Source organism: Ostrea edulis, chromosome 10 (assembly GCF_947568905.1).
Source record: "Ostrea edulis chromosome 10, xbOstEdul1.1, whole genome shotgun sequence".
Classification (NCBI taxonomy): domain Eukaryota; kingdom Metazoa; phylum Mollusca; class Bivalvia; order Ostreida; family Ostreidae; genus Ostrea; species Ostrea edulis.
In genome coordinates, this window is record NC_079173.1 from 17,542,943 (window position 1) to 17,569,602 (window position 26,660).

Genomic DNA, 26,660 nt, shown 5'->3' on the forward strand with positions numbered 1-26,660 from the left:
GACCTACAGTTTAGCAGTCGGCATGCTAACTTAATGAGCTGTTGGGCTAGGTATTTAAAGTGAAAAGGAAAAGTCAAATATTGCTGATATTGATTTTTTCCTCCATGTTTTTTAAGGAAGTCAGCCATTATGACGATGTAGAGTACCTCCTTAATTGACAAAAATGAAGCATGCATTTATAAATAATGCAATATGAATATGATATAGCCTTTTTTAAAACACCAAAATGTTTACCAGAGTCGATTGGACGAAAAGACCCAATGCAACAGTTGTTAGTCTGAATAATTGCCACCATTATCTGAACTACACCTTGCAGAATTTAAACCCAAAGCAAGTATACACAGCAGGGAATCAATACTTACCCCTATTGGTATTGTTATTAATCACCGATCCGATATATTTTGTTTTCTACAAGGAAGAAAAATTCAGTGCCACGATAAAATTCCCTGTGTAGATCAGCGGTACAACACACTTAAGTACACATCGAGTTGTGGATTTTTTCTCCAGTTACTACTTTACCGAGAAAAGTGTGATATTCAGGGATCATACTGTTGAGAATTTGACATCAACAAGTAAATTATTGTTTTCCTTCATGTTTTAAAGTGGTATATACGACAGTTATAAGTAAATTATTGTTTTCCTTCATGTTTTAAAGTGGTATATTTATTATTATTATTATTATACATTTATATAGCGCTTTATCTAATTATAAAGAAATGATTCTTTTCCTTCATGTTTTATATTAAAAAAAAACCAATTATAAGTAAATGATTCTTTTCCTCCATGTTTTAAAAGTTTTTATATATAACACAGTATTGTTTTTCGTCATGTTTTAAAGTGTTATATTAGATAATTATTAGTAAACGATTCTTTGCCTTAATGTTTTAAGACGGGTATAAATAAACGATTGTTCGTGTCTTTAAGTGCAGCTATAAATAAATGACTGCTTTTGAATACTTTTCAGAATGACATATAATTAGACAATATGAGTAATTCAGAAGACGTTCCTCTGCCACTAGAGAATGAGGCATTTAAAGATGATAAAAGAGAAAAAGAGGTAAGGACAAAAGTGTTTTATTTACACACAGAAATATACTTCCATAAACTAATGGCTTAGCTTCTTCATTGTTTATAAAACTGAGTTGGTATTGACGTGGATTTTTACAGAAAATAAACCCTCTATCTTTGTAACATTTCATGTAACTTGTTGACATAAAAAGCGAATAAAACCCAATATTACAGGTACATGATTATTAGTAGAATGTTCAAGGTGAATTGCCCTGTGAGCAGTTTTGAAAATACATTAATTAAAAGCATTTAGCTTTACCTCGAACAGGACCAGAAATCAACAATATATCACAAAATTAAGTTCAAAGATTTATAAACTCTGAAACATGACAGTTTTATCTATTGATTTAAATTGAATATAGATGAAAATGATACTGAAATAAGCATACATTTCTTCATGAATTGCCTTCCAATTAATAGCATTCGCCATTTTCTTATTATTGTGAATGTTAGAATTGATTGATTGATTGTATCTTGCTTAACGTCTCTCTCGAGAATTTTTCACTCATATGGAGACGTCACCAAGACCGGTGAAGGGCTTCAAATTTAGGCCTTTTGTTCGGCGCTTACGGCCTTCGAGCAGTGAGGGTTCTTTAGCATGCCACACCTACTTTAGTTTTTAAGGCCCGCGAGATTCACACCTGATGTCGAGCGTTTTGGCGATGGAACTGTCACTACCTGTTTTAACGACTTAGGTCTGCCGCTGCCTGGATTCAAACCCCGGCCTTTCACATGCGAGCATATGTGAATTATAATACATGTATATGATATTATAAAAAAGGATTGTCTTGAAAAACGGGTAAAGCCCCTTTCCCGCAAGTTTGTCTCATTTGGGTATTGATAAATGTGGTATTTTGAAATTTTTCAAATCGATAATCCCCACCCCCCTTGATAAGTCATGCGAACATCAATCTGCAATACAGGTAGTTCGAAGTCATTTATCGCTTGCCATGTTTCCAGATATATCTTTGTGTATATACAAATTGTTAATCTTTACGTAATGGTGACACGACGTATAATACTAAAAAAAAATCGCCATATTATATCTCTTGCACAGATAGAACGCTTGCGGAGTGTTTGTTGACGTACCTTTGAAAATATTTCGCTCATACTGAGATGTCATCTATGGTATCCTGATAGGGCCATTTGCAAAAGCGTGGCAGCACGTTAGTCACAACACACCAATAAGCAACCGCCTTCCCGCCGACAAGCAACACACCGTCACTCTAACACAACGTTACACTACTCGCGCTTGTCTGCGCGAAGGGGAGTTGTGTAGAGTCGAGTTAGCGTGAAGACGCGTTGTTTGTCGGCGCAAAGACGCGTTGGTTGTTGTCGTGACAGTGCCAAGGCGCGTTGCTTGGCGTGACGGCGCCAAGGTGCGTTTCTTGTTGGCGTGACAGCGCCAAGGCGCGTTGCTTGTTGGTGTGGCGGGGTGTTGTGACTAACGCGGTCACGCTTTTGCAAATGGCCCTATCCGGATACCATAGTCATCAGCTGTACGTGTCGAAGATGAGTTGTGTAAAGTTGTGTTAGTGTGGCGGCGCATTGCTTGTCAGCGCGGAGTTGAGTTATGTAAAGTTGTGTTAGCGTGACGGCGTGTTGTTTGTCGGCGCGAAGGCGAGTTGTGTAAAGTTATGTTAGTATTACGGTGTGTTGCTTATTGGCGTGACGGGGTGTTGTGACTAACGCGCTGTCACGCTTTTGCAAATGACCTTATCCGGACACATTACAGAACAGGGAAGGATTGTTAACGTGTCAATACCTGCCGCGACATGTGACCTCCGTTTATATGGTGGTATCTGTACGTGATTCTATCTTCTCAATACTGAACGTTTGGCGAAAGAGTAATCACTTCCCATGTACGTCTTAGGTTTGACATGGACATTGCACAAGCGGGGCTCAAATTCACAACCTCCCGGTCACGAAGCGAAATGCTCTACCACTGAGCTACCGCGACCGATTCAGAAAGTATTTATGAATCAACGCAACACATTTTATTTAGCTGTGTCTATTATTGTCTATAAAGAAGCAACATCGTAATTATCGAAATACACATGTATTACCATTTATCATCTTGTTCATATTGGTCTGTGGATTTTTTTTAAATTCGACTATCCACATAGCTCCAACGAAATCAAGTAACGGATTGTGAAGAAAAATTAACAAAATACAACTGCCATATTTCTCCAGGCATATATCGCTAAACTTTAATGGAATATAAATAAATATCGGGCATATTTTTCAGCTTCTTGCAATTCGACTTCAACGAGCAATTCGAGAGAAAAAAGTTTCGGAAGCGAAGAACCTTCTCTCGGAGAAACCTGATATACACTATAAAGACAAGGTATACGATCTATAGAGACAAATGTGAATGTTATTATCAATTTTCAATTACATTCATGAAACTTTCAATATAATCAATAAATATATATTACGTCAATGAAATGTCTTCTGTATCATAAATTGTGCAAATTTAAGTTCATGTAATATACACTCTGTAGGTCCATGTATACACTGTTCAAGTGAATTAGTTTTCATTTTATCATTTGACACGTTTTTAAATTATATCATTCATTTTTACCAATGAAGTTTTTAAGCCTCCTCATTCAATTAATATCTTTCAAGGTGGGGTCTCAATGTTTACACTATGCAGCACAGGAGGGGTTCCTGGACATTGTGAAATTGTTGTTGGAAGAGGGCGCTCATGTAAATTGCTTTGATCACGTACGTATGCATTTAAAAGGACAATATGTATATACATTTTTGCAGACACTAACGAAAAACTCGTCATGCTCTTTAAGGAGCATACAAATGCACTGAACTGTGTTTGAATATAAATACCGGGGTTATGAAACCGAATAATTGAACTAAAGAAATTAATTAAATGGACTTATCTATGAAAGCTATTACCACTAAGGATATACATCTATAATCGATAAACCGGAATGTAAACCATGGATCGGTTATCTAGTTGCATAAGATTGATTATGTTGCATTGAGTGAGTTGTCATAGTGTGGATAAATATCATGTTTTGAGCGGTCTTTAGATTGAATCGACTGCTTACAGAGTATGCTGTGAAGAAACGGACGTTAACCGTTATAATTCAATTAATTAAATACCATGACTGTTATGTTAACATTAATATATTGTACTAGAGTTGATTGATGTTAAACTTGAACCAAGAAAGAATCAACCAATCATTTTGTACAAGCGTATTTCATCCTTTAGTATTCGTCGGTTTCAACCTCTTATCATATAAATCTTACTTAAAACGGTTGACCTCAGACTCGCGAAAATACAGAGATATTACTAAAATACTGGAATACCCGGATGTGGTACGACATAATTATTTTAAAATCTTTGCTTGTTTTGTATACTGTGTAGCAGGAAATTAACTCATGGAGTTAATTTTCGCTATATTCGCTGAAACAAAATTTCCGCGAATTTAACATTCATTGAACTAATCTTTCATACTGATAAAAAATAAATTGAAGGATACTAAGATTTTATTTTCCGCGAATGAAACCGACCGCGATCTGTTGCTAAATGAAAAAAAAAATGCGATTTTTTTCCGACCGCGATATTAACCTGCTATACCGTATAAAGTTTATCACGAGATTAATAGAATCCTTCATTAGTACGAGTGTGAGATAGGGAAATTCCACCGAGGGTCAAGATTTGCAGTCTTGGACGAGGCTTTGCCGAGTCCTAGACACCGAATCTTGTTCCAGAGGTGAGATTTCCCGATCCCACACGAGTAAATAATGAAGAATTATTTTTCTCACATTTTAACTACAGTTTAGTGCATAAACTTAGGAGCTTTCAGAAAATTCTAGATTATCAAAATCCTCATTTGAACTTCGATGTAAAAACTAATTAGATAGGCAGAAAGAACATACCCGAAAATGGTTTACACTGTTGGTGTAAACTAAAAAACCCAAGGTTGTCCACCAGAAAGCTATACTACATTAAAATTTAAAGATAACAATGCGAATATTTTTACTTCACTGTGTAACGTAAATCTTCACCGTGTAACGTAAATCATAGAAAATATATGACGTCACAATCAAATGACGTCGCAGCAGTGTGAGACATATAGAATATCACACTCTAATGTTGATCTCGGACCTGGGATTGGCCCCGAGAGTTGATCTCGGCCCGAGCCCGTAGGGCGAGGGCCGAGATCACTCGAGGGGCAATCCCAGGTCCGAGATCAACATTAGAGTGTGATATTGTTTATATCATATACCTAAAACACAACAAGTTGATAAACATTTTTTTTTAAATTGGGGGGGGGGGGGGGGGGGGTCATTGACCCAAACATAAATACATGGTATACTGTACAACGATATTTGACTATTTCATTCCTTCAGAGAGTTTACTTTAATGGTTACGTTTCCAGTACTATTGACATTGTGAAACATGCTAAAGTCTGGGTTTTGTAGCTTTATTCCATTGCTGATTTTTATTTATTTTTTCGGATTTACCAAACTCGCCCGTTTTCAATATTTCATATAATTTGTAAGAGTTGTAGAACTTTGTTTACGTGGCGTCATCGTATGAACGGGAATGTTTACAGATCTGATGCTGCTATTTCTTTGCTTAAGGAATGTTACCTTATACTGAAGTAAGTTTTTTTTTACCGTTTCCCATCTGTTTAGCATCTATAAGTCGTTGAAATACGTCGGAAGATAATGGTTCTACTTTTCTCGTTTTATTGCCAAGTCCTCGGGATTTTAGATTTCAGAAATCGTTTTAAAACAGTTTTCTACATCAAAATTGCTGTAAATTAACATTTTATCTCCATTAGGACCGGGGATTTCTGAAAATGCTTCAGTATCACCCTCCATAATCCTCCTACTGTTTTCTGTCACCTAGAACGTTGATTGTTTTGAAATGAAGTTAAACGTGTTATTGTTCTAAATAAACAATTGTTACTTGGGTTACCCCCCTTTGCTTAGATACTCGCTACAATTTAGCGCTGTTTTCAAAAACGTTTTTATTTAATTTTTCTGCTTAAATTAAATTTTGTCGTGAAAGAAAGTATTATATATGAAAAAAATTGTGTCTAACATCATTTTTTCATGTAGTTATGTTAGATTTCAAAAGATTAAAGAAGAAATAGCCATTTGAAATTTGAGGGCGAGACAGCCCCTTGACAACGGGCCGAGACAGAGATATCTCGGCCCTTAGGGCGAGACAGCCCTACCTACTTGCAGCTGTCTCACCCTAGCCAAGATAGGTGTATCAGGGCTGATACACTACTAGGTATATGATATAGAAAAATCTCACATGGCTGTCTCACATGGGTAAAGTCGATCTCACACTGGTGATAATGTGAGAAAAGATTCTACTTAGAATTTTCAATATATTTACGCTGTGTGTTGTAGAATGGACGATCGCCTCTACATAACGCGGCCTCAAGAGGTCATCTGGATGTGGTCATCCACCTGGTGGCGAACGGTGCTCAAGTGGCATCCTTAGACTGGGTAAGTAGCCACAACGTTTATCAATCTGATATACATTGTTGTCTTAAGACTGTTTAAAAGTCTTTTTATAGACATTCTACTGAAATATGTATTCGTTGTGGGAAAAAGACATTTTTGGGTTTTTAAAAGAGTTTTACTGTTTTCTTTTCTGTTGTTCTTTTGATCAAGCCTTTACATTGTTGTGAAGGCTCTTTAAAAAACTTTCCAATTAATGTTATGTCTATATACTATTTCAAGGATAATCACACTCCGTTTGAAAAAGCAGTGATTTCACGCTGTGTTGACGTTGTGGAAGTTTTACTGACGTTTGGGGCAGAACCAAATTTACAGGACTGGGTAAATGCATATACTTCTTATTATCATTGTAGTAATCCTGATAATATATATCATTTCACTAAATGTATATTTTGCTTGAAATTTGCACTTAACAAAATATATCTATTGTTTCCTGTATATAACAATGGATTGAGGGCAAGATATTGATGATGACCAATGCTAAAGTGTAGTAGAAACATATAAACATGTATATATATATACATATATATATATATATATATATATATATATATATATATATATATATATATTGTAGTCTCGATGCAGTGTATCGATGATATATGTTTTAAGTGCTGTGTAAGATTGAATACAGTAGTTTTACTGAGATATGAGCTTTCTTTATTTGATCCATCGATCGGTTTATTGTCGTTTATCAAAGTGCATAGAGAGATAATTCTTATGGTAGGTTGTATGTCATTAATAGGAATAATTTCTAAATTCTAATCGTCTCATATTTGGTCAAATTTTTCAGACTTGGGTGATGGATATGAAAGAAAAAGAAAAAAAGATCCTAGAGATTATAACCAGTCATAATCCTCTAGTACCTGGATATAGATATGAGTGAGTTTAAACTCGTTTTGCTTCATTCACGTATTGCATATACCATTTCTGTTTTTCTGCAATTGCGGCGGTGATGAGAGCAGAATGAAATATTATATTTGTAAGTGAGGTAGCTCATTGCACTAAAATTTCATTTACTGTCTCGTTAAAACACCTCTTAAGAAGTAGGATTTCGCCATCGAAAGAGTGATACAAGCTATCAAGTATCTCATATGGATTTTTTGTGATTTATCCCGGAATGATAAAAAGGGTATATACATGAGTCAAAATTTCGCTATGATTTGAGGCATAATATGAATTCCATGGAATCATTTTATTTCGTAGGGGCCAATGTTCGTGGGTAAGTATAATTTTGCTAATTTATGGGGATGTAATTTCGTGGATAAGCAATACGATGTCACTAAGAGAGATAACACTGCTTGGTTTTCAAAAAAAGTGTTCGAGGACACGTAAATTAGTGGTTAAGAGTGACCCACGAAATCCACGAACATTAATCCCCCACGAACAATGACGATTCCACAGTATCTCAGAAAACATACATAAACGATCAGATAGACGTCAGATTTTTTAAATAAAAAATATTTATGAAAATTGAAAAAGTTATTTGCTAATATTTTTTTAAATCTCCCGATAAAATGTTTTAAAAAACATGTCAATTAGAAAAAAGGCATATCAGAGAAATATGTTTTTTTAACAAATGAAATGAAATGGCGAAAATTCAGAAATATAACGATTTTTCAAATTGTACCAAGTACGATCGGAATTATAAAAATGTAGTCATAAAGAACATTGTAATCAGAAAACTACATGTCCTTGATGTAAAATGGTTTAGAAATGAAATGAATTCATAAAGGAAACTAATTTCTTGATGAGCAGAACATACAATTAACAGCAATATGATTATGTTAGTAATTTCTATCAATTTTGATCGGAATCGGTACGTTTTTCTCTCGTTTGAATATAATGATAATGTCTGAAATTTGGTCATTTCGTTTCAATTTCTTTTCATATCATATTTCTTCGATATATCGCTTTTCTAAAGTTTACGTATTTAAAAGATTTTATCCATAGATTTAAAAAGATATTAACAAATAATGTTTTCAATTCTCATAAACAGTTTTTTTTTTCTGAAATAAAAATAGAACGTGTATATCTGAATTTTTTAGGAATGTTTAATCAGATATTTATATCATGCACCAAATCACAGCGAAATTTGGACTCTAGATTCTCTTATTTGCAAACAAAACGCCCTTTTTATCATACCCGGAAAAATCACAAAAAATATAGAATAATTGAGCGCTTGTATCACTTTCGATGGCGAAATCATCCTTCATAAGAGATGTATTAACGAGCCATTAGATACAATATTAGTGTAATGATCTGTCTTAAGTCTTCCAAACGATGTTTTTGATCGATTCTTCTGCTTCTTTCTCGCGCCTAATAATGTCCGAAGCCGTTTTCCGTAACCCGTTGATGTTAGTATTAGATATTCAAGGATATGATACGCAAATGTATCCATTTGTTTTCAGATTGAAGGGGGTAGGTTACATTGGGGGGGGGGGGGGGGGGAGGTCAAATGGGGTTGCGGTTCTAATATGGAAGTCTATGGCAAAATAATTCCAAGATTCAACAGATATAGCTTGATAAATATCATAGATAGTGTCCTGGGGTCTTTCAAAATGAGAACGGACTCCAATGTGCTTGACCTCTGATAATGTACATAAAAACCGGTATAACTTTAAAACCGGGACTAATAGCAAAATGAAATCTTCAGAAATAATAACATTGATTATAATTTGTTCAATATCCCTCCCGAGGAATTTTCTGAAGACGTTATTTCCGGTGAAGGGGTGTACAATTTTGGCTTTTGCTCGGCGCACACGGTCTTTGAGAAGGGAGGGATCTTTATCGCGCGACACCTGCTGTGACTCGGGGCCTAGATTTTTGCGGTCTCATCCGAAGGAACGCCCCATTTTGTCGCCACATACGACAAGCAAGGGGCACTGAGGTCCTATTCTAACCCGGATCCCCGCGGGATGAAATGATAAGACCTACAATCTAGTATCAAGTTCAAATAACTTCGGTGACCTTGACATCTGGTATAATTTAGGACTGGAATTCATGGGAAGATTGGATCTTTAGAAAGGATAAGAGGATACAAAATAATGGATGGTTCAATATACTCCTGTGACCTTGACCTTTAACATAACACATATAGCTTACAATTAAGATCAATAGAGATATCAACTCTTCAGAAAAGATAAAAGAATGCCCTGACCTACAAACTACATGAACTACCAAGGTAAAATGAGTCTAGTGACCTTGACCTTTTACCTTGTACATAAAAATTGATTTAACTTTAACATATGGAGAAATTCTTACCATGTAGGTAATTTGCATGCCGCCATCTCGGACGTGACGCAAGTTTTAGAAAATTTAACAAAGACTTTTATAAATTTTCGACATCAAGGAGTTTGTGATCTCGATTTCTTACAGTAAATTAAGATTGGCATGGATTTTGTGCAATGGAGTTATCGATACAGCGGGAAATAGTAGTACTCAGAAAAAGCCCATTTCTATACAGCCGTTATTTCGTTTGGAAGACCTTATAATCGATAGACTGTAATTATATCTTGTTTCATCATGATTTTGTTATATGAAATGTATTTCATAAACTCACTTATCGAATTATTCGGTTAGAATATATTTTCCAATTAAAGGGGGATAAAATTCGCTGTGGTTCAGGTGAAACCCAACGAAGACTGTCCATTGACGATGCTGAACTTGACAGTGAAAGCCATTGATGTCCGAAATCCGTTCATTCTCTTTTGTCGAAAAATGCAATCGGAGTTTACAGAGCTAAAATCACTTCTTAGAGAGGAGGAGATACCTTACAGTGATATGTTTGAAATTCGAACTTGGGGAGTAACTAGGAAAACTCTCACACTGTCGTTGATAGTCGAAGGAGTACCTAACTGTAACGAACATTTGAAGATTGTATCACCTCTTGGACACATCGGGAGAGTTGACAACTTTGTGAAGAACGACGATGAAAATGTAAGCATCGTATCACCTTTAAAAGCTGTAGTTTTAATTTCTTTTCTCGGACGTAATTACAAATAATATATTTTCTTTCTTTTTTGTAATCAGACAACAGAGGTCTTGATAACGATAAAAATGAATAGCAAAGGTCCCACTCAATTCGCCATCGCAAGTGTCTTCAAAAAGGAAACGTTTGCAATATCTAAAGAGGAAGTCAAGATCCAACCGATGTCAGAACCGGAAGCTGAAATAGACATTCCTAAAGGCACGTTCGCAACTGCGGGAGAGCTTCAGCTGAATGTAAGGCGTTTCTTTCATAGCTAACATTCATTTTCCTAGCTAAAAGGTAATATAAAGAAAACGCATTCATCTTCCAAGCATCGACTACATGAATACAGCTAATTAAGAGCAACTGTAAAAACTAGAAGGTTTCCTTGAGAAATAATAATTAATGAAAGTCGGTATTTCATACGAGAAAATCAAATCAAGAGTTTCTAGTATATGTTAGTCATAAATGTTGAATGCGAATTTGAAATGTTCGAAGTAATGGTCGGCTTTTGTGGTTATGATAAAGATAACGATGTATGTTAATAACGATGATGCGGAAATTCATTACGTAGATCGCAAGGTTTATACATGATAAAAAGCCTCTCGATACAATGCCACCATTTTTCATTTAACATATAGCACTGCTGGACAGTTTTATAACGATAACTCATTAATTGCAGCACAAATCTATGTGTTCAAGAATTTAACATATAATCATGACTTTTAAAAAAAAAAAATATAATATTCATTTTTCTGTAATAGGTAATGGACACTAAAGATGTAAACGAGGATGAGGAGGACGAATCCGGACCTCTTTTGATGACAAATGTGATTGACATGTCGATGAGCGATGGACAACAGCCAAAAGAAGAGATCGTGATGAAGCTACCAATTCACAATAAAGGGGATGATAAGGAGGCGGAGATGTGTGTGTTAGCTACTTCAGAGGAAGATCCAGATGACCCCGATGACTGGGAGGTTCGTTGTCTAAATTCAAACAAATGAGATTGGACATCTTATATCAATATTTCTTGTGATTTTTGATTTACAGATTATACATGCGGAAAAAGATTCCAAAGGAAAAGCTGCGGTATTCAAGATAAAACACTTCTCCATGTAAGATTTTTCAGTTATGTCGCACTTTGAGTTGGTAGACACAGGCACTGGATGATCACAGCAAAAATAACACTTATATTACTTATACTACCACCAGCACTATCACCACAATCAAAATCAATATCATCCTCCTCATCTTTTTCATCATCACCATTATCATCATCATCATCATCAACATCATCACATTCCTAAATACAAGCATCCCCTTTAGTGTAACTTATGAAATTCTCTTTCATTGATTGCCGTATTCGTATAAAGTTATCCTAATGACATTGCCTTGAGCCAATGGTGAATGATAATTTTAGTCTTTTCCAAAACTGATAACTATACAAATTTTCGTCATACGAAATAAGACATATTATCATTTTGTGATGGGGTTTATTTTCCATGGATCGGACTCGCATGTACATTATGTAGAGTCAATGAGAACGTGTACGTTTTGTATACATTATTATACCGATCCGATAATTCTGTTTCAGCTGATTAATTTGGAATCAAAGTCATATTACGAAAATTTGTTCAACGATATATTTTGATAATGCCCGTGCTGACAGATACAGTGCCATGTATTGCTATTCGATATGCATGGATAAATCTGACTATAAGTCGTTTAAGCACAGACAAATGAAATTGTTACATAATTATCTTAATTAAGTAGAAACATCAAAATAAAATTTGGACCATCATCAGCTATAAATGAAAGAATGTTATTTGAAAAATATCTAATACATCCACTTTTATTATCAATACTGTATACGACCAAACTCTAACTTTATTGATATGCAATGCCAAAAAAATGGTTTTCAGTATGGAAAAGTAATTTCATTGAAAAGATATTCACTGCTCCCTGAATTCACAGATTATTGAAAATGATGATTTGCCCCTATCAGTATTACTTTTTGTCACCTTGATAAATACATGTACAAGACTTGCAGTTATGCTGGAGCCAATAAGAAAAAGGTAGTGGAGGACAAACTGGCAGTGATAGTGGCCATTACGCGGTCAATCAACAAAGAAAGAAAGGTACAATTTCGAGTGTTTACAAGACTTGCCCAAGAGCGGGGGAAATTTCAACTTATCGTAGAGTGCTGGACCCCAAAGAAATTGCGAAAGAGCACAACAAAGTGGGAAAATGAAGGCTGTGAAATGGTAGATGGTCCAAAGGGAACTTTCATCATTGATGAAAAACAAACATTTAAGGTACATTTTGGCAGATTTATGATTATTTTACTGCTTCCCCTTGGCGTCCTCATTTCAATAAGTAAGCAAATGGCGTAGTTCTAGCAGTGACTACTTGGAAATACTTATAATGTTTCGTTACTATCCATGACAGGTTAGTTTGCTTAAACATTGAGTCTCGTCCACAGAATGCTTTAGATTTTTAACGAAGCGTCAAGTGGGACTATGTGTTTTAAAATGAAATATACTAACTCCTACTCCTGCAGTTACATAGCAGAATTGTTTTAAATGAAAACCAAGTCAATTGTAGTCGTGATATATTCCCAAACGGGTGTTTATTTTCATTATTCGATTTCAGAAAATTGATGTCATCTTTTGTTCATTAAAAATCATAGACCTTTAAAATATCTACTTAGTATTGATATTAATCCAAATACTCCATCAGTTGTCATTCAAAGGGAATTGCAGGAAGATATCTAGTGAGACGAATGGCAATGATGATGAAGCAGAGGTGGACGCGATGAATGGTGACAACGACAATGACAGAGATGATAACGGCGATGATTCAGTTGTAATGGACTTTGTGGGAAAAAAGGGTAAAAACTTTGTTTTGTTTGTTTTTCACACAAGCATACGTCATCGGTGTACTAGTGGGTCTTTGACTAGCGACCTTATATCAAAGACTATCACCTTATATCAAAGACTAAGAATGTATTGTTCAGTACCTTGTCGATGGATTTCGGAGGATTGGTTTTGTACTCATAATGAAAATCAATTATCTCATTCGTTAAGTAATATGTAGCTTGTTTGAACAGGACACACGTTCACCGTCGTTGACATGGTTGTCTTGAATACCGACAAACCCCAGGGAAAAGTCAAAATTGAGAAGGAGAAAAATACCATAGTCCAAATAAAACAAAAAGTAGCCGACACAGGGTCTTTCTGTACAGGGAAAGGAAAGACAATCGTCGTAGATAAAGTGAAGATTGAGTTCGAGGAACTGACTGAGTTTCTCTTAGGCGTCAAGCTTCCTCCACCACCAAAACCATTGAGAGAACGTAAGGATATTGCTTTTATCTCTCTTGTTTTACTCGACAATTTTTCACTCATACAGAAATATCACCAATTCTTCTATTTAAAACTGTGTTCCTCAGCAGTTTTCCCGTGAGGATCCGGGTTAGAAAATTCCCTCAATATACCTAGCTTGTCGTAAAAGGCGACTATATGGGGCAGTCCTTTGGAAGAGACAGCAACAATCGATAAAGATTTTTCCCTACTCAAATGCCGTAAGCGTTTAGCATAGGCTTTGTAGCCCTTCGCCTGCAATGTTAATATCTCGACATGAGTGAAAAATTCTTGAGAGGAACGTTAAACAAACATAGAATCATTCATTCAATCCTCAGCAGTTCATTTACCAAAAAACAAAAACAAAAAATAGAATTTTTCATGGCATTTCCAGAAGTAAAATATCATAAGATATGTCCTTCGCATAAAATTGACATGTTCAACTGTGTCATTCTACAATTGTGGAAGTTCTTTTCTCACATAATATATTGATATTGGCGGTGATATATACATCATTATACCACGGTTATTACCAAAATCTATGCCGCGGTCATTAATCTGCGATGTACCTTCCTACATAATATCTTTACTTACTAAACAGAGAACTTCGGCCTGGATGTATATCTTGTAACTGTCCATTAACTATACATCAAATTCTTTTAGAATGCAGTTATTTTAAGCCCACACAAAATGAATGGTTTAAGAATGTGCAATCAATGCAAGATTTTTTTTTAAAATATTGAGAATCCCATTATTATGCAATAGTTACAAGAATGTGATTTTTTACAGAAAATCTAAATTTAAATATTTTCATAATACAACTGGTTATATACACGAAATGACCTGTGTTTTCCCTGTTTATGAATTAGTAACTTTTATGCTAGTAGGAGGGAACGTTAAATGGTGCCCCATGTTTAGGATCACAACCCCCTTTGCACGCAAAATATAGTTTCCCTGATTTTCGAAACTGGGTAGGCTCACTGTTGGTGGTTAAGGAAACCTCAACACTTACAACCAAACACATTTCAGTTAGTTACCCACCATAAAACAGCGTAAAACCGTAATCAGTCAAAAGTATGCACTTGCACTTCATATTTTGCTTATACAACATATTTGATAGCTGATAATTCAATTTTATGATTATAAACATCGATATATGTTTAATACATATTTATATATGACTGACAAATATTTGTAATAGAATGTAAATCAGTTGCTTGTATTCTGAGATCAATATACAGTTTTAGACACATATGATATTCCAGTCAATGGGTCAGATGAATATGAGTTACCGTACCTATACTGGGTTCCTAAACTATTTAACAACCCTGACAAAGATGCAATGCTGTATTCTGTAAGTGTTCTATCAAGCCTCTGTCTTTCCTCCTCACGAAAATATCAACAGCTTCGAAAGAGAAATTTCAAACGTATTGTGCGATTGCATATGCCAGAAGTGGTGTACAAAATGTAGATCAAGTTTTAAAACGTTCTAGAGAACATTTAGTGAACTTGAAATCGCAATACTGTTTTCAAATCAACAACTTTAAAACGTATGGATTTCAACATTGTACACGACCATTTTCCCCGATAAATTAAGGAGTATACTTTTTGACATTATAGGCTGTTGCCTATTTAACAAAAATCAAAATGGAAATATTCATATCTAGTGATCAGTCATCCAAAGAATTACGTTGATAAACAACACTACGATTCCACGCACAAATACTTGGGAGTTGAAATAGAAAAATATGTTGGAGCTCCTCATTGACAATATCATCGTAGTTTTTGGTGACCACGTCTTTCAACAGTCTGTTGGAATTCCCATGGGCACGAATTGTGCTTCTGTGTTAGGTGAACTGTTTTTATTTTCTGATGAAGCAGAATTCATTCAAAAACTTCTACGCGAGAAGAAAAAATCTCTTGCTGTGGCCTTCAATTCGATATTTAGCCAGAATAACGACGTATTATCTATTAACAATAATAATTTTCATTCGAATGTCGATTAGATATATCCATATGAACTCGAAATAAAAGACGCAAAAGAAACGTCCACGTCTGCTTATACTTAGCTATTTTATTGAAAGTAGACATTAACGACAAACTAACAACTCCACTTTATGACAAACGTGATGATTTCACCTTCTCCATCGTCAACGTCCTATATTTATGTAGCAATATTCCCTTATCATCTGCATATGTTGTTTATATTTCTCAACTGATTCGATATGCAAGAGCTTGTTCTGCGTATGATCAGGTTTTAAAACGAGACATGCTACTGAGAAACAAGATGATGGTGTAGTGGTTTCAACAGTTCCATAACAATCTAGTTTGCCAATATAACTTACCATTCGGTCAAATGCTGTCTGACTTGTTTCATACCGATTGTTAGATCTCTCTTGGCACACTGATTTTGGCTACGGATTACTCCGTTTACCTGATTAAGATACAGGGCTCACAGCGGATGTGATCGGTCAACAGGGGATGTTTACGCTTCCTAGGCACCTGATCCCACCTCTGGTACATCAAGGGGTCCGTGTGTGCCCAACTTTCTATTTTGTATTGTTATAGGAGATTTGAGATTGATCACTATTGGTTATCTTCACCTTCCATACATATAAAGTTAATCCTCATCCACACATGAGTACACGTAGTTTTCTTGGATTGTGTATGCAAAGCAGTTAATATAATCCGTCAGCATCAAACTAAATACTTTTTAAAAAAAAAATGTAAAACATGATAATGTGAAGATGTTAACAGTGATCTATATCACCGAACGTATTTGTCAACAAATAAAAAAACCATGTAGTTCTAGTCTGTTTAAGAAACTGCATGACATCACAGCGACCTACTGCATAGCTGTATAGGTTAAAGGAGATCTGTCACTACCTGTATCCAAAGGGCATGGACATAATTTGAATGAAAACTTTTTACTGTTTACAATGCTTTACCAAAGTATTTCTAATGGTCAACCAAAATCTGAATACTAGTTCTTGAATTACAAGTGAGTTACAACACTCACAATTCTTTGTTATATAAACAAGGCTCTTGTCATGTTTTTGTTTACATATACGTTGCTTAATAGACAATAGCATGCTTAAAACAAAATGAGATGTGCCAAACACTAGAACTATTTAATTGTGTTCAGAATTAACTTGTAAATTGTAAAAATCTGCTTTAACCGGATATTTTACTGGTATATTTAGCCTATGTAAACAAATACATGACACAAACCTTGTTTATATAACAAAGAATTGTGAGCTCTGTATCTCCCACGTACCTTAACAGCTGACACTCACAGTTTTGTTGACCATTAGAAATACCTTAGTTAAGGATTCTAAACATTAGAAATGAAAAAACAAAATTTGAAAATTTTCAGCTCAAATCTTGTCCATGTACCTTTAAAAACCAGCTTTACATTTCCGTGCCATAATAGAACAGAAATAAAGTTCTTTTTTCGTAAGTGATGTAGTATAATCTCCTTTTCTTGAACAAATATTGTTGGATCACTTTCAGTACGTGTAAGTATGTAAATATAATTACTATATCCATGTAATAAATGCGAGTTTTCGATGATGTCATTTTTCGCCCTCGTAAAATACCTCAACTCCCCGTCCCTCCCGTCTAATACCGTCAATATCCATTGATGTTCAATGTTAGATAAAAGTACATGATGCACTTTATTCTCGAGCATACATTGATAAAAAAAAACATTTTACATTGGAGATTTTCACAGATTGTAGATGAACGTAATTCGAATACATGCAATAAAGAACTTTGTTAATACGTAATGTTCAACTAGTACGGATGGTGCATGCTTGACAGACCACGATATGTATGACCGATTCACTAAACCATCATTTCATATCTTTCAATCCTGTGGGAATCCGGGTTAGAATAGGTCCTCAGTACTCCTTGCTTGTCGTAAGAGGCGATTAAATAGAGTTAGTCCTATGGGTGGCAACGCAAAACCGAAATCCCTTGTCAGAGCTGGTGTGTCACGATAAAGACTCCATTTGCTCAAAGGCCGTAAACACCGAGCATAGGCCTAGATTTTGCATCCCTTCACCGACAATGTTGACATTTCCATATGAATGAAATCTTCCCGATCGTTCACAATATTTAATCAATCAATCATATCTTTCAAATTATCGTTTCATTATTCTTTATTCTAATCCTGTAGCCACTGATATTCAACTGCAAAGTCTTAAGGAGGAGAAGAAATTAGAAGAATTCATCGAGAAAACAGAATTAGAAAATCCAAGTGCGTATATTTATGTTTATAGATAGATTTGGTGTCATTGTGTATACAATTGCTTTTTTATATATGTATGTTTTCCTTTGAAGGTTAGTGTCACGTTGTATGCAAACTTATATATCCATGTTGACACGTATTTTGGTTTTGAAGGTTTTGTGCCAGGAATGGATATGAGAAATCTCTCAAACATTGCACGTCAGCTGAATGATGAAGAAGCAATAATTTTTGGGAAGAACTTGGGTCTGTCGAACGACGATATCGAAAAGTATATGAGTATGACATTTGGCGCTGTGTGGATGTTGAGACAATACCGAGGCAAACGTCCACATTTCTCTCAGAAAAGCCACATTAAAAGAGCACTAGAGGCCATTGATCGTCACGATCTCGTGCATTTGATTATTCCACAAGAGGATGGGCAGAATGTTACAATGATACCCAAGACTGTGGTAACGAATGAGAGATTTGATATCCCTGACAAGGCAAAGGACTACGACGTCACTGAACATGAAAAATATCCCTCTGAAACACCGTTCATGGACACAAATGACGTAAATTCCAATGTTGAGGAGGCGATTGCCAACGACGAAGAATAGACACATAAATATAGAATACATTTATACCATGCTAATCTTCTACAAAATGACAGTTTGAATAACAAAGAGTGTGGGTATTAGTATTATATTTCAACATATCCATGCGACATAAACACCTTTGATTTACCCATTTAATCTTTCATTAACACTTATTATTCTTAAAGATATTCATATTGACGCGAAAATAGTATCTTTCTGTTGATATTTACGGGTACATGTACATTGCGAACGATACTTGTATATGTGATATTTAAATCCTGTTGTAATGCTTTTTTGTTTTTTGTTTTTGTTTTTGGGGTGTTTTTTTTTTTTGGTTTTTTTTGTTTTTTTAACCAAATGTGGTGTTGTTCATAGATTTTATGATTTTAAATTGTTTTTGATATCTGTTTGCTTACAGAGTGAATGGATAAAGGTAGAGTAATGTTTGTTTCTGGCACTACACGTGGTTTTAAATATGCACCCTTTTGCTATTATTAGATTAATTGCACTTCGTTGTATTTGCAGTATTTTCCAGCACATCTGTTTGCATTTCGATACAGAGTTGAGGTTGATCTTTTGAAAATCATTTCATTCAAATGAAAAAAAGTTATTAATTTGATCGATATCGTATATGCAATATATTCATATATTCTGTATAATGACATTAGAACGTAGAAGGAAATAATCATAATCTACGTTTGTATCTTGTGAAAAAATGTTTACTGTATTTAATTTCACCCTTGAAACACATTTCATATACGATATGTTATAAAATTATACTTAAGCTTAAAGATGACGAATTTTCTTCTTTTCTTAAATAGCAATTTCATCTTTCTTTCCCTCATAGTGATTTCACCAAACAACAGATAGTGATAGACTGACAATTAAATGATCAAACAGTTATAATGTTTCAGGGATAAATTCTTACAGGGAATGTGTTAAAAGTTGATACAAATATATGCTTGTTTACCAAAGAAAACCACGTGACCACGAAGTAGTAGGTTTATGGACAAAATAAGGAAATGAAATGGAACACACAGATTAAAACCGTTTCAACGCTCTTTCTGTTTTCAAGGCCCATCATGAAATTGACTTTATAAAACAACTATAAATGAACAAAATCCGTATAATCTTTGTGCCCACAAGTACGACCAAGGAATAACAACCGCTTTAGCGTTCAGTTAATGCAAGGTTGAAATAATTTCTTTACATAAAATTATGACCTTGCGTTCCGAGATTTCCAGTCAAATTTCTGGAGTTCCAGTAAAGGTTTTGTCAAACCCCTATCTTAACGAAAACATTACCAGCTGTGAAGGAGACACTTTAAACCTATTGTGCTACAACATACGCCAGAAGTGATGTGAATCAAATGTGGTTTCTAAAACATTCTAAAAACTTTCTAGGAAATGTTTTTCATATCAGCAACATTAAAACGTATTATTTTCCACACTTTTCACGATCATTTCTCATGATAAATTCAAGACTAGATCTTTTGACATCATAGACAGTTGCCTCTTTAACAAAAATGCAAAAAATGAAATATTCATATTTAGTGATCAGTCATTTAAAACAATACTTTGTTAAACACAATTCTGATTCTGAGCACTACGAACATATCAAATCGACATATGAATGAAAATGATACATACAATTTTTAGGAGATAAAATGTCATCGATAGCAATTTTAGCCTTATCAGAAAGTGTGGACACTAAATGATAAATAAAGAAGTAAATAAATTTATAAAAACAACATTACTATTTCAATAGTGTACACAATACGCTATAATTCAATATCACATGTATGCACGATACCAGCACAATTTTATATATTATAATTATATCGGCTTCTAATTCATGCATAGTTTGTCTTTAAGCTCTGACAGTGCAAATATGATCTAAATATTTCAATTAATTAAGGAATGATATTAGTAAAGCCATTCTTTTTAGTTATCTATAGAAATTTTTCATGGAGATAAGATTTAAAGTAAAGATGGATACGGATTAATCTAATGATATCAACAGAAAAGCTATTAACATTTTTCTTGCAAAATTTATTGGCAAACATATTTTAAAAGATTCGGTACCCCTTTAAGTTAATTTTGGATTTAAAGGTTAATAGTAATAGTTCTGAATAATATATCACTAAATTTATAACCCATAATATTTAATCATCTTTCGCTACTTCATGTTTTTTTCTCACTATTCCTCACATACGTTTTATTGCCTTTCTACACGTGTTTGATGAGAATTTACTAGCGCCCTCTTTGCTGTCTTGTTGAAATGAAAACCGTGTCAAACATAAAACAGTGACAAATTAAGCGATGTAAATGTACTAGTATGCCAAGATATGTGCTATGTTGAGATTGATTTCATAAAATCTGGATTTAGAACTATCCAAATAAAGATTCATAGTATGCCAAACCTAAATTTACATTTGTATTCATTTTATCGATCATAAAACAACACAATTACATGTACTGACATTTTCTCAGTCAATACCAAGTTTTAGTTACCCTCAAATAATGCATTCAGCTCACCCTTTTGACATATTGTACTTGTTGGATATTAAAAACGAGGTATTAACCACAAAAACATGTCACAAATTGTATAAATATACACAAAAGAAGATCGCCGCCCATAGAGAGTATTTGCAATGCAACACTGTATAACTGGTTTTGTTGTGATCAGCACTTTGGTAGATTTTGGTGTTGTTTTTTGTTTTGTTTTCTCTCCCAACAGCATAGATTTTAATTGATATATAGTAAGGCAAATTCAAATGAATAAAAATGTTAGTGATCTATTTTTATTGGGACTTTCGCACTACCATTTCATAGACAGACAAGATGTAAAAATCAAACTTTAAGTGAACATTATTTTGAAATGGATTTATTTCAAATCATCGAAAACTGGAGCAGCTCCAATGTTTACGTCATTTGGCGATTCATCAGAAATTTCCTTCAAAAATGTTATGTAATACCTAATTCTTGGGTTATCGTCACTCGATTCATCGCCATTCATACTATATCAAAGGGTTTCGTCAGAAACGTTTCTCCTACTATTTGTCTATAAATTGGCATACCACCATAATTACATAAAATAAATATAAATCCGTATTAGGGTATTAAATTTCTCGAAGTACGTCCAGAGGCGTGTGATCAGTGAAACTGTTGATTATTGTAATTTGTCACCTTATATCAGATGTTATCCAATGCAGTACATGTAATATTAAAGACTTAAACAACACGCCAATTAAGTCTGCTTTGTTCTTATTGTTTCTCAGCTTTTTTCTTCAAAAGTAAAAAAAAATACGAACAGTGATCAATCTCCTTCTCACAACAAAAAATGTCCACGACAGTTCTCCATAATTGGTTCATGAGAGTATTTAATATTCAAAGATATAGTAGTTCAATGTATCTAACTTGGCATTAATTCCACTTTTGGTAATCATACTTATACTCCAACTGCCCTTTCAAAAGACGAAATTCTTCAAAACCATGCTTCAGTTTTAGACACATTTAATATTCCAGTCAATGGGTCGAATGAATATGAGTTACCGTACCTATACTGGATTCCTAAACTACATAAAAACCCTTACAAACAAAGATACATTGCTGGATCCAGTAAGTGCTCTACCAAGCCCCTATCTTTGCTCCTCACGCAAATGTTAACAGCTGTGAAGGAGAAACTTCAAACTTACTGTGCGACTGCATATGCCAGACGTGGTGTTAATCAAATGTGGATTCTAAAAAAATTCTAAAGAACTTTTAGTAAACTTGAAATCACAGAATTTTTCCCAAATCAATAGCATTAAAACCTGTGACTTTTCAACACTATTCACGACCATTCCTCACGATAAATTAAAGACTAGACTTTTTGACATCATAGACAGTTGCTTCTTCAACAAAAACGGAAAACGGAAATATTCATATCTAGTGATCAGTCATTCAAAAACTTACTTTGTTAAACACCACTCTGATTCCACCCACAAGTACAATGTATTCTGAAGTTGAAATAAAAAATATGCTAGAGTTCCTCATAGACAATATCTTCGTGGTCTTTGGTGATCAGGTCTTCCAACAGTATGTTGGAATTCCCATGGGCACGAATTGTGCTCCTTTGTTAGCTGACCTGTTTTTATATTCATATAAAGCAGAATTTATTCAAAAACTTCTACGTGAGAAGAAAAATCTCTCGCTGTAACCTTCAATTCGACTTTTAGATATATCGATGACGTTTCGTCTATTAACAATGATAGCTTTCATTCCTATGTCGATTTGATATATCCCTGTGAGCTCGAAATAACGGACACCACAGAGTCGTCCACTTCTGCTTCATACTTCGATATTTTATTGAAAATAGACATTAACGACGAACTAACAACTCAACTGTATGACAAACGGGATGATTTCAGCTTCTCCATCGTCAACTTCCCACATTTATGTAGTAATATTCCATAATCACCTGCATATGGTGTTTATATATCTCAACTGATTCGGTATGCAAGAGCTTGTTCTGGGTATAGTCAGTTTTTAAATCGAGGTAAGCTACTGACAAACAAGTTGATGGTACAGGGATTTCAACAATCTCGATTGAAGTCAGCATTTCGCAAATTCTATGGACGTTATAACGATCTAGTTCGTCAATACAACCTCGCATTGGGTCAAATGCTGTCTGACGTGTTTCATACCGATTGTTAAGCCGTTCTTGGCACACTGATTTTGACTGCGGATAACTCCGTTTACCTGATCAGGATATGGGGCTCACGGCGGGTGTGACCGGTCAACCGGGGATGCTTACTCCTCCTAGGCACCTGATCCCAATTCTGGTGTGTCCAGGGTTCCGTGTTTGCCCAACTATCTATTTTGTATTGCTTGTAGGATTTATGAAATTGATCACTGTTCGTTATCTTCACCTTGCATTAAGCGGGAATGTTTTGGTTTTCAGATTTTAAGGGGCCTTTGAAGGGATTTAATGGGGCTGGGTCTAATATAGAACTCTATGGGGAAAATAATTTCAAATCAACATGAAAGGGGAAGATAACGAACAGTGATCAATCTCATAACTCCCACAAGCAATACAAAATAGATAGTTCGGCAAACACGGACCCCTGGACACACCAGAGGTGGGATCAGGTGCCTAGGAGGAGTAAGCATATCTTGTTTACATTTACTCTTTAATCCTGTGATTTTGCCTATAAATGTAAAGACCGAATCACTAAATCTGTTAGGTGTATGAACACTGTCGAACATGTCGTATGAACCTTGTCCCACAAGAACGCTTCAACCAGTGATTTTGGAATAATAATAGTAAGGGTCTTATACTATACAACTTACTTATTAATATTATTATTACCCATTATTAGGGGATGATATGGTATAAGTCCCCTACTATTATTTTTACAGACAAGATTACAGTGCAGTCCCTGTGCTCGGCCACATGTGTGCCGAATGAAAACAAAGCTTTGTTGTGCATTCCCGTCTCATTCGATGCCAGATATGCTGATCTTACCTGTATTATGTGGCTAATATCACCGAACGAACACAAGAAATTAACCCAAGTGTAGAGTTTTTCAACAATTCTTCTTTCAGCAATTATTTGAATTTGTCGAAGTGACAAAATGGCCGACTACATGTAGCACCTATAATGACTATACCTACGCTGTTTACAATTAGATAGATCTGACCTGTTGAAACCCAGTTCAGATTGTAAACTTTGTTAATAAGTTGATTTTTATGATATTTATCAAAACTCAATTCAAAAATTGAACTATTGATTTTTTTCAGCATTGTGCACTCTTTTATGACATCACACTTTGTTTTCTACGAATGTTCCGTTAATCGCTACTTACCCAAAAAATTAGGCGGGGGATTTGAGATTGATAAGAAAAATGCACACATTAAAAACGGTGTTTAGAATGTAAATATAAGCTATGAATTATTATTTTTAAGGTGCGTTATTCAATTTGTATGCACACATCGTTGCAGTTATGAGACTACATCTTTCAAAAAATAATTCATTGCTTAAATCAATAGGATCAAGACTTATGACTTTTCAACACTTTACACGACTGATCCTCCAAACGAATTGAATACTATTTATCTTGACAATATAGACAGCTACTTCTTCAACAACAATGGAACACTGAGATATCAATATCCTGTGATCAGTCATCCAAAATCTACGCACAAGCACTCTGAAGTTGATATCATCTACGTAGTCTATGATGATCAGGTCATCCCACAGTCTGTAGGATTTTCCATGGGCACGAATTGTGCTCCAATATTAGCTGACCTGCTTTTGTAATCTTATCAGACAAAATTTGTTTAAAGTCCTCTATAAAACTCAGAAGAACAACAATTCTTGTTGTGACCTTCAACTCGACATTTAGATACATGTATATCGACGACGTTTAGTCTATCAACAAATACTCATTTTCATTCATATGTCGATCCGAGCTCAAAATAAAAGATACCTCAGAGTGCTTCATATCTGCTTTATGTTTGGATATCCAATTGTACATACATGTTAACGGCAAACTAAATGTATCAACTCAACTTTATGACAAACGGGATTACTTCATCTTCTTCATTGTCAACCTCACACATTTATGTAGCAATTTTCCATTATCACCTGCATATGTAGTGTATGACTCTAAACTTATTCGATACGTAAAAAAAACCATGTTATGTGTGTGATCAGCTTTTAAATTGAGACATTCGACTGACAAGTAAGTAGATGTTAATGTAGTATCTTCAAAGTCAGCATTTCGTAAATTCCTGATTTTTATTATGGATTGCTACGTTTACCTGATCAAGATATAAGGATCAGTGTGGATGTGTCCGGTCAGCAGGGGATTCTTACACCTCCTAGGCACCAAATACTACTTTTGGGATGTCCAGAGGTCCTTGTTTGTTCCATTTTCAATCTTGTACTTTTTGAAAAAATTGAGATTGATCACTGTTCGTTATCTTCACTTTTTCAGTTATCAACATATACAACTTAATAAATATATGTAAATCCTTAGGATGTTTAGCAATGATAAGGTGATTCTGGCATCTACAAATTTACATGAAGGTCAATTAATCCCAGTGACCTTAACCTCTGAACTTTATCAAATAAACTTGTATACCTTTCTGAACTGACAGAAGTATGGGGTCTCCATGATGGGGCTTACAAATGAGTATCAAGGTCAAATGATTCCTTGACCATAAAATGTGTGTATCTACATAATCTGTAATGTTAGACACATATCATCTTCTACGATGATATTTGAATGATGGAGGTTGTAAACTAGTAAAATGTTATAATCACTCCAATACCCAAACCAATAACAGAAGTGGTAACTTCAGAGCAGGGATATATAGAAACACGAGATCTTCAACAACGATGACTAAATGAGTGGTACTACAAACTGATTTACAGAATAACCAGTTACGTGTATTACGAAATAACTTGAATAACTTAAATTGGCTCAGTGTTTGATTTAGGAAACTATTACCTTTAATTAACTATTATCTTTGATTATAAAACAGGTGGGTTACGGGGCTACATTACTATTTGTTGTTTATATTTATACTTTTGAAACAATATAATAAGGTGTGAGAAGTGTGGATTACACGGGACTATTTGTCGTTAGAATCAAGTGCTTTTATTCATACAAGTAAAAGTTTGAAAGTACTCAACTTTGTCTCCAAAGGACAACAGGAAAGGAGTTTTGAAACTAGAGGAATAATTCTTAATTGACAAAAGTACAGGAGTATAGAAACTGTACATGCTATTAAAAACTTCGTTATCCCTCTTAAGGTCATTTTTATGCTTATTCTTTTAAAGGGAAGCCCTGAAAAAATATCTTTCTAATAAAATGTGATCATTTTATTTCTGGTGTGTCCAGGGGTCCGTGTTTGCCCAACTATCTATTTTGTATT

The 26,660-nt window shown here is 34.7% G+C and overlaps 1 protein-coding gene across 3 annotated transcripts in view; it reads left to right on the forward strand.

Moving 5' to 3' along the window:
• The first annotated feature begins 232 nt into the window (after nucleotides 1-232).
• Nucleotides 233-26,660, forward strand: part of LOC125665215 (uncharacterized) — a 47,165-nt gene continuing 20,737 nt past the window's right edge. For 2 of the 3 annotated variants that reach the window (XM_048897845.2, XM_048897846.2), the window contains exons 1-11: nucleotides 306-572; nucleotides 965-1,057; nucleotides 3,317-3,415; nucleotides 3,697-3,795; nucleotides 6,463-6,561; nucleotides 6,799-6,897; nucleotides 7,370-7,458; nucleotides 10,179-10,515; nucleotides 10,609-10,800; nucleotides 11,311-11,526; nucleotides 11,600-11,664. In XM_048897845.2, coding sequence (XP_048753802.2) covers nucleotides 986-1,057; nucleotides 3,317-3,415; nucleotides 3,697-3,795; nucleotides 6,463-6,561; nucleotides 6,799-6,897; nucleotides 7,370-7,458; nucleotides 10,179-10,515; nucleotides 10,609-10,800; nucleotides 11,311-11,526; nucleotides 11,600-11,664 — 1,367 coding nt within the window. In that variant the 5' untranslated portion in view covers nucleotides 306-572; nucleotides 965-985. Of the gene's footprint in view, nucleotides 573-964; nucleotides 1,058-3,316; nucleotides 3,416-3,696; nucleotides 3,796-6,462; nucleotides 6,562-6,798; nucleotides 6,898-7,369; nucleotides 7,459-10,178; nucleotides 10,516-10,608; nucleotides 10,801-11,310; nucleotides 11,527-11,599; nucleotides 11,665-12,599; nucleotides 12,865-13,288; nucleotides 13,440-13,658; nucleotides 13,902-18,088; nucleotides 18,170-18,313; nucleotides 21,985-26,660 lie in introns of those variants that run through there. The other variant, XM_048897844.2, reaches the window with a different exon arrangement.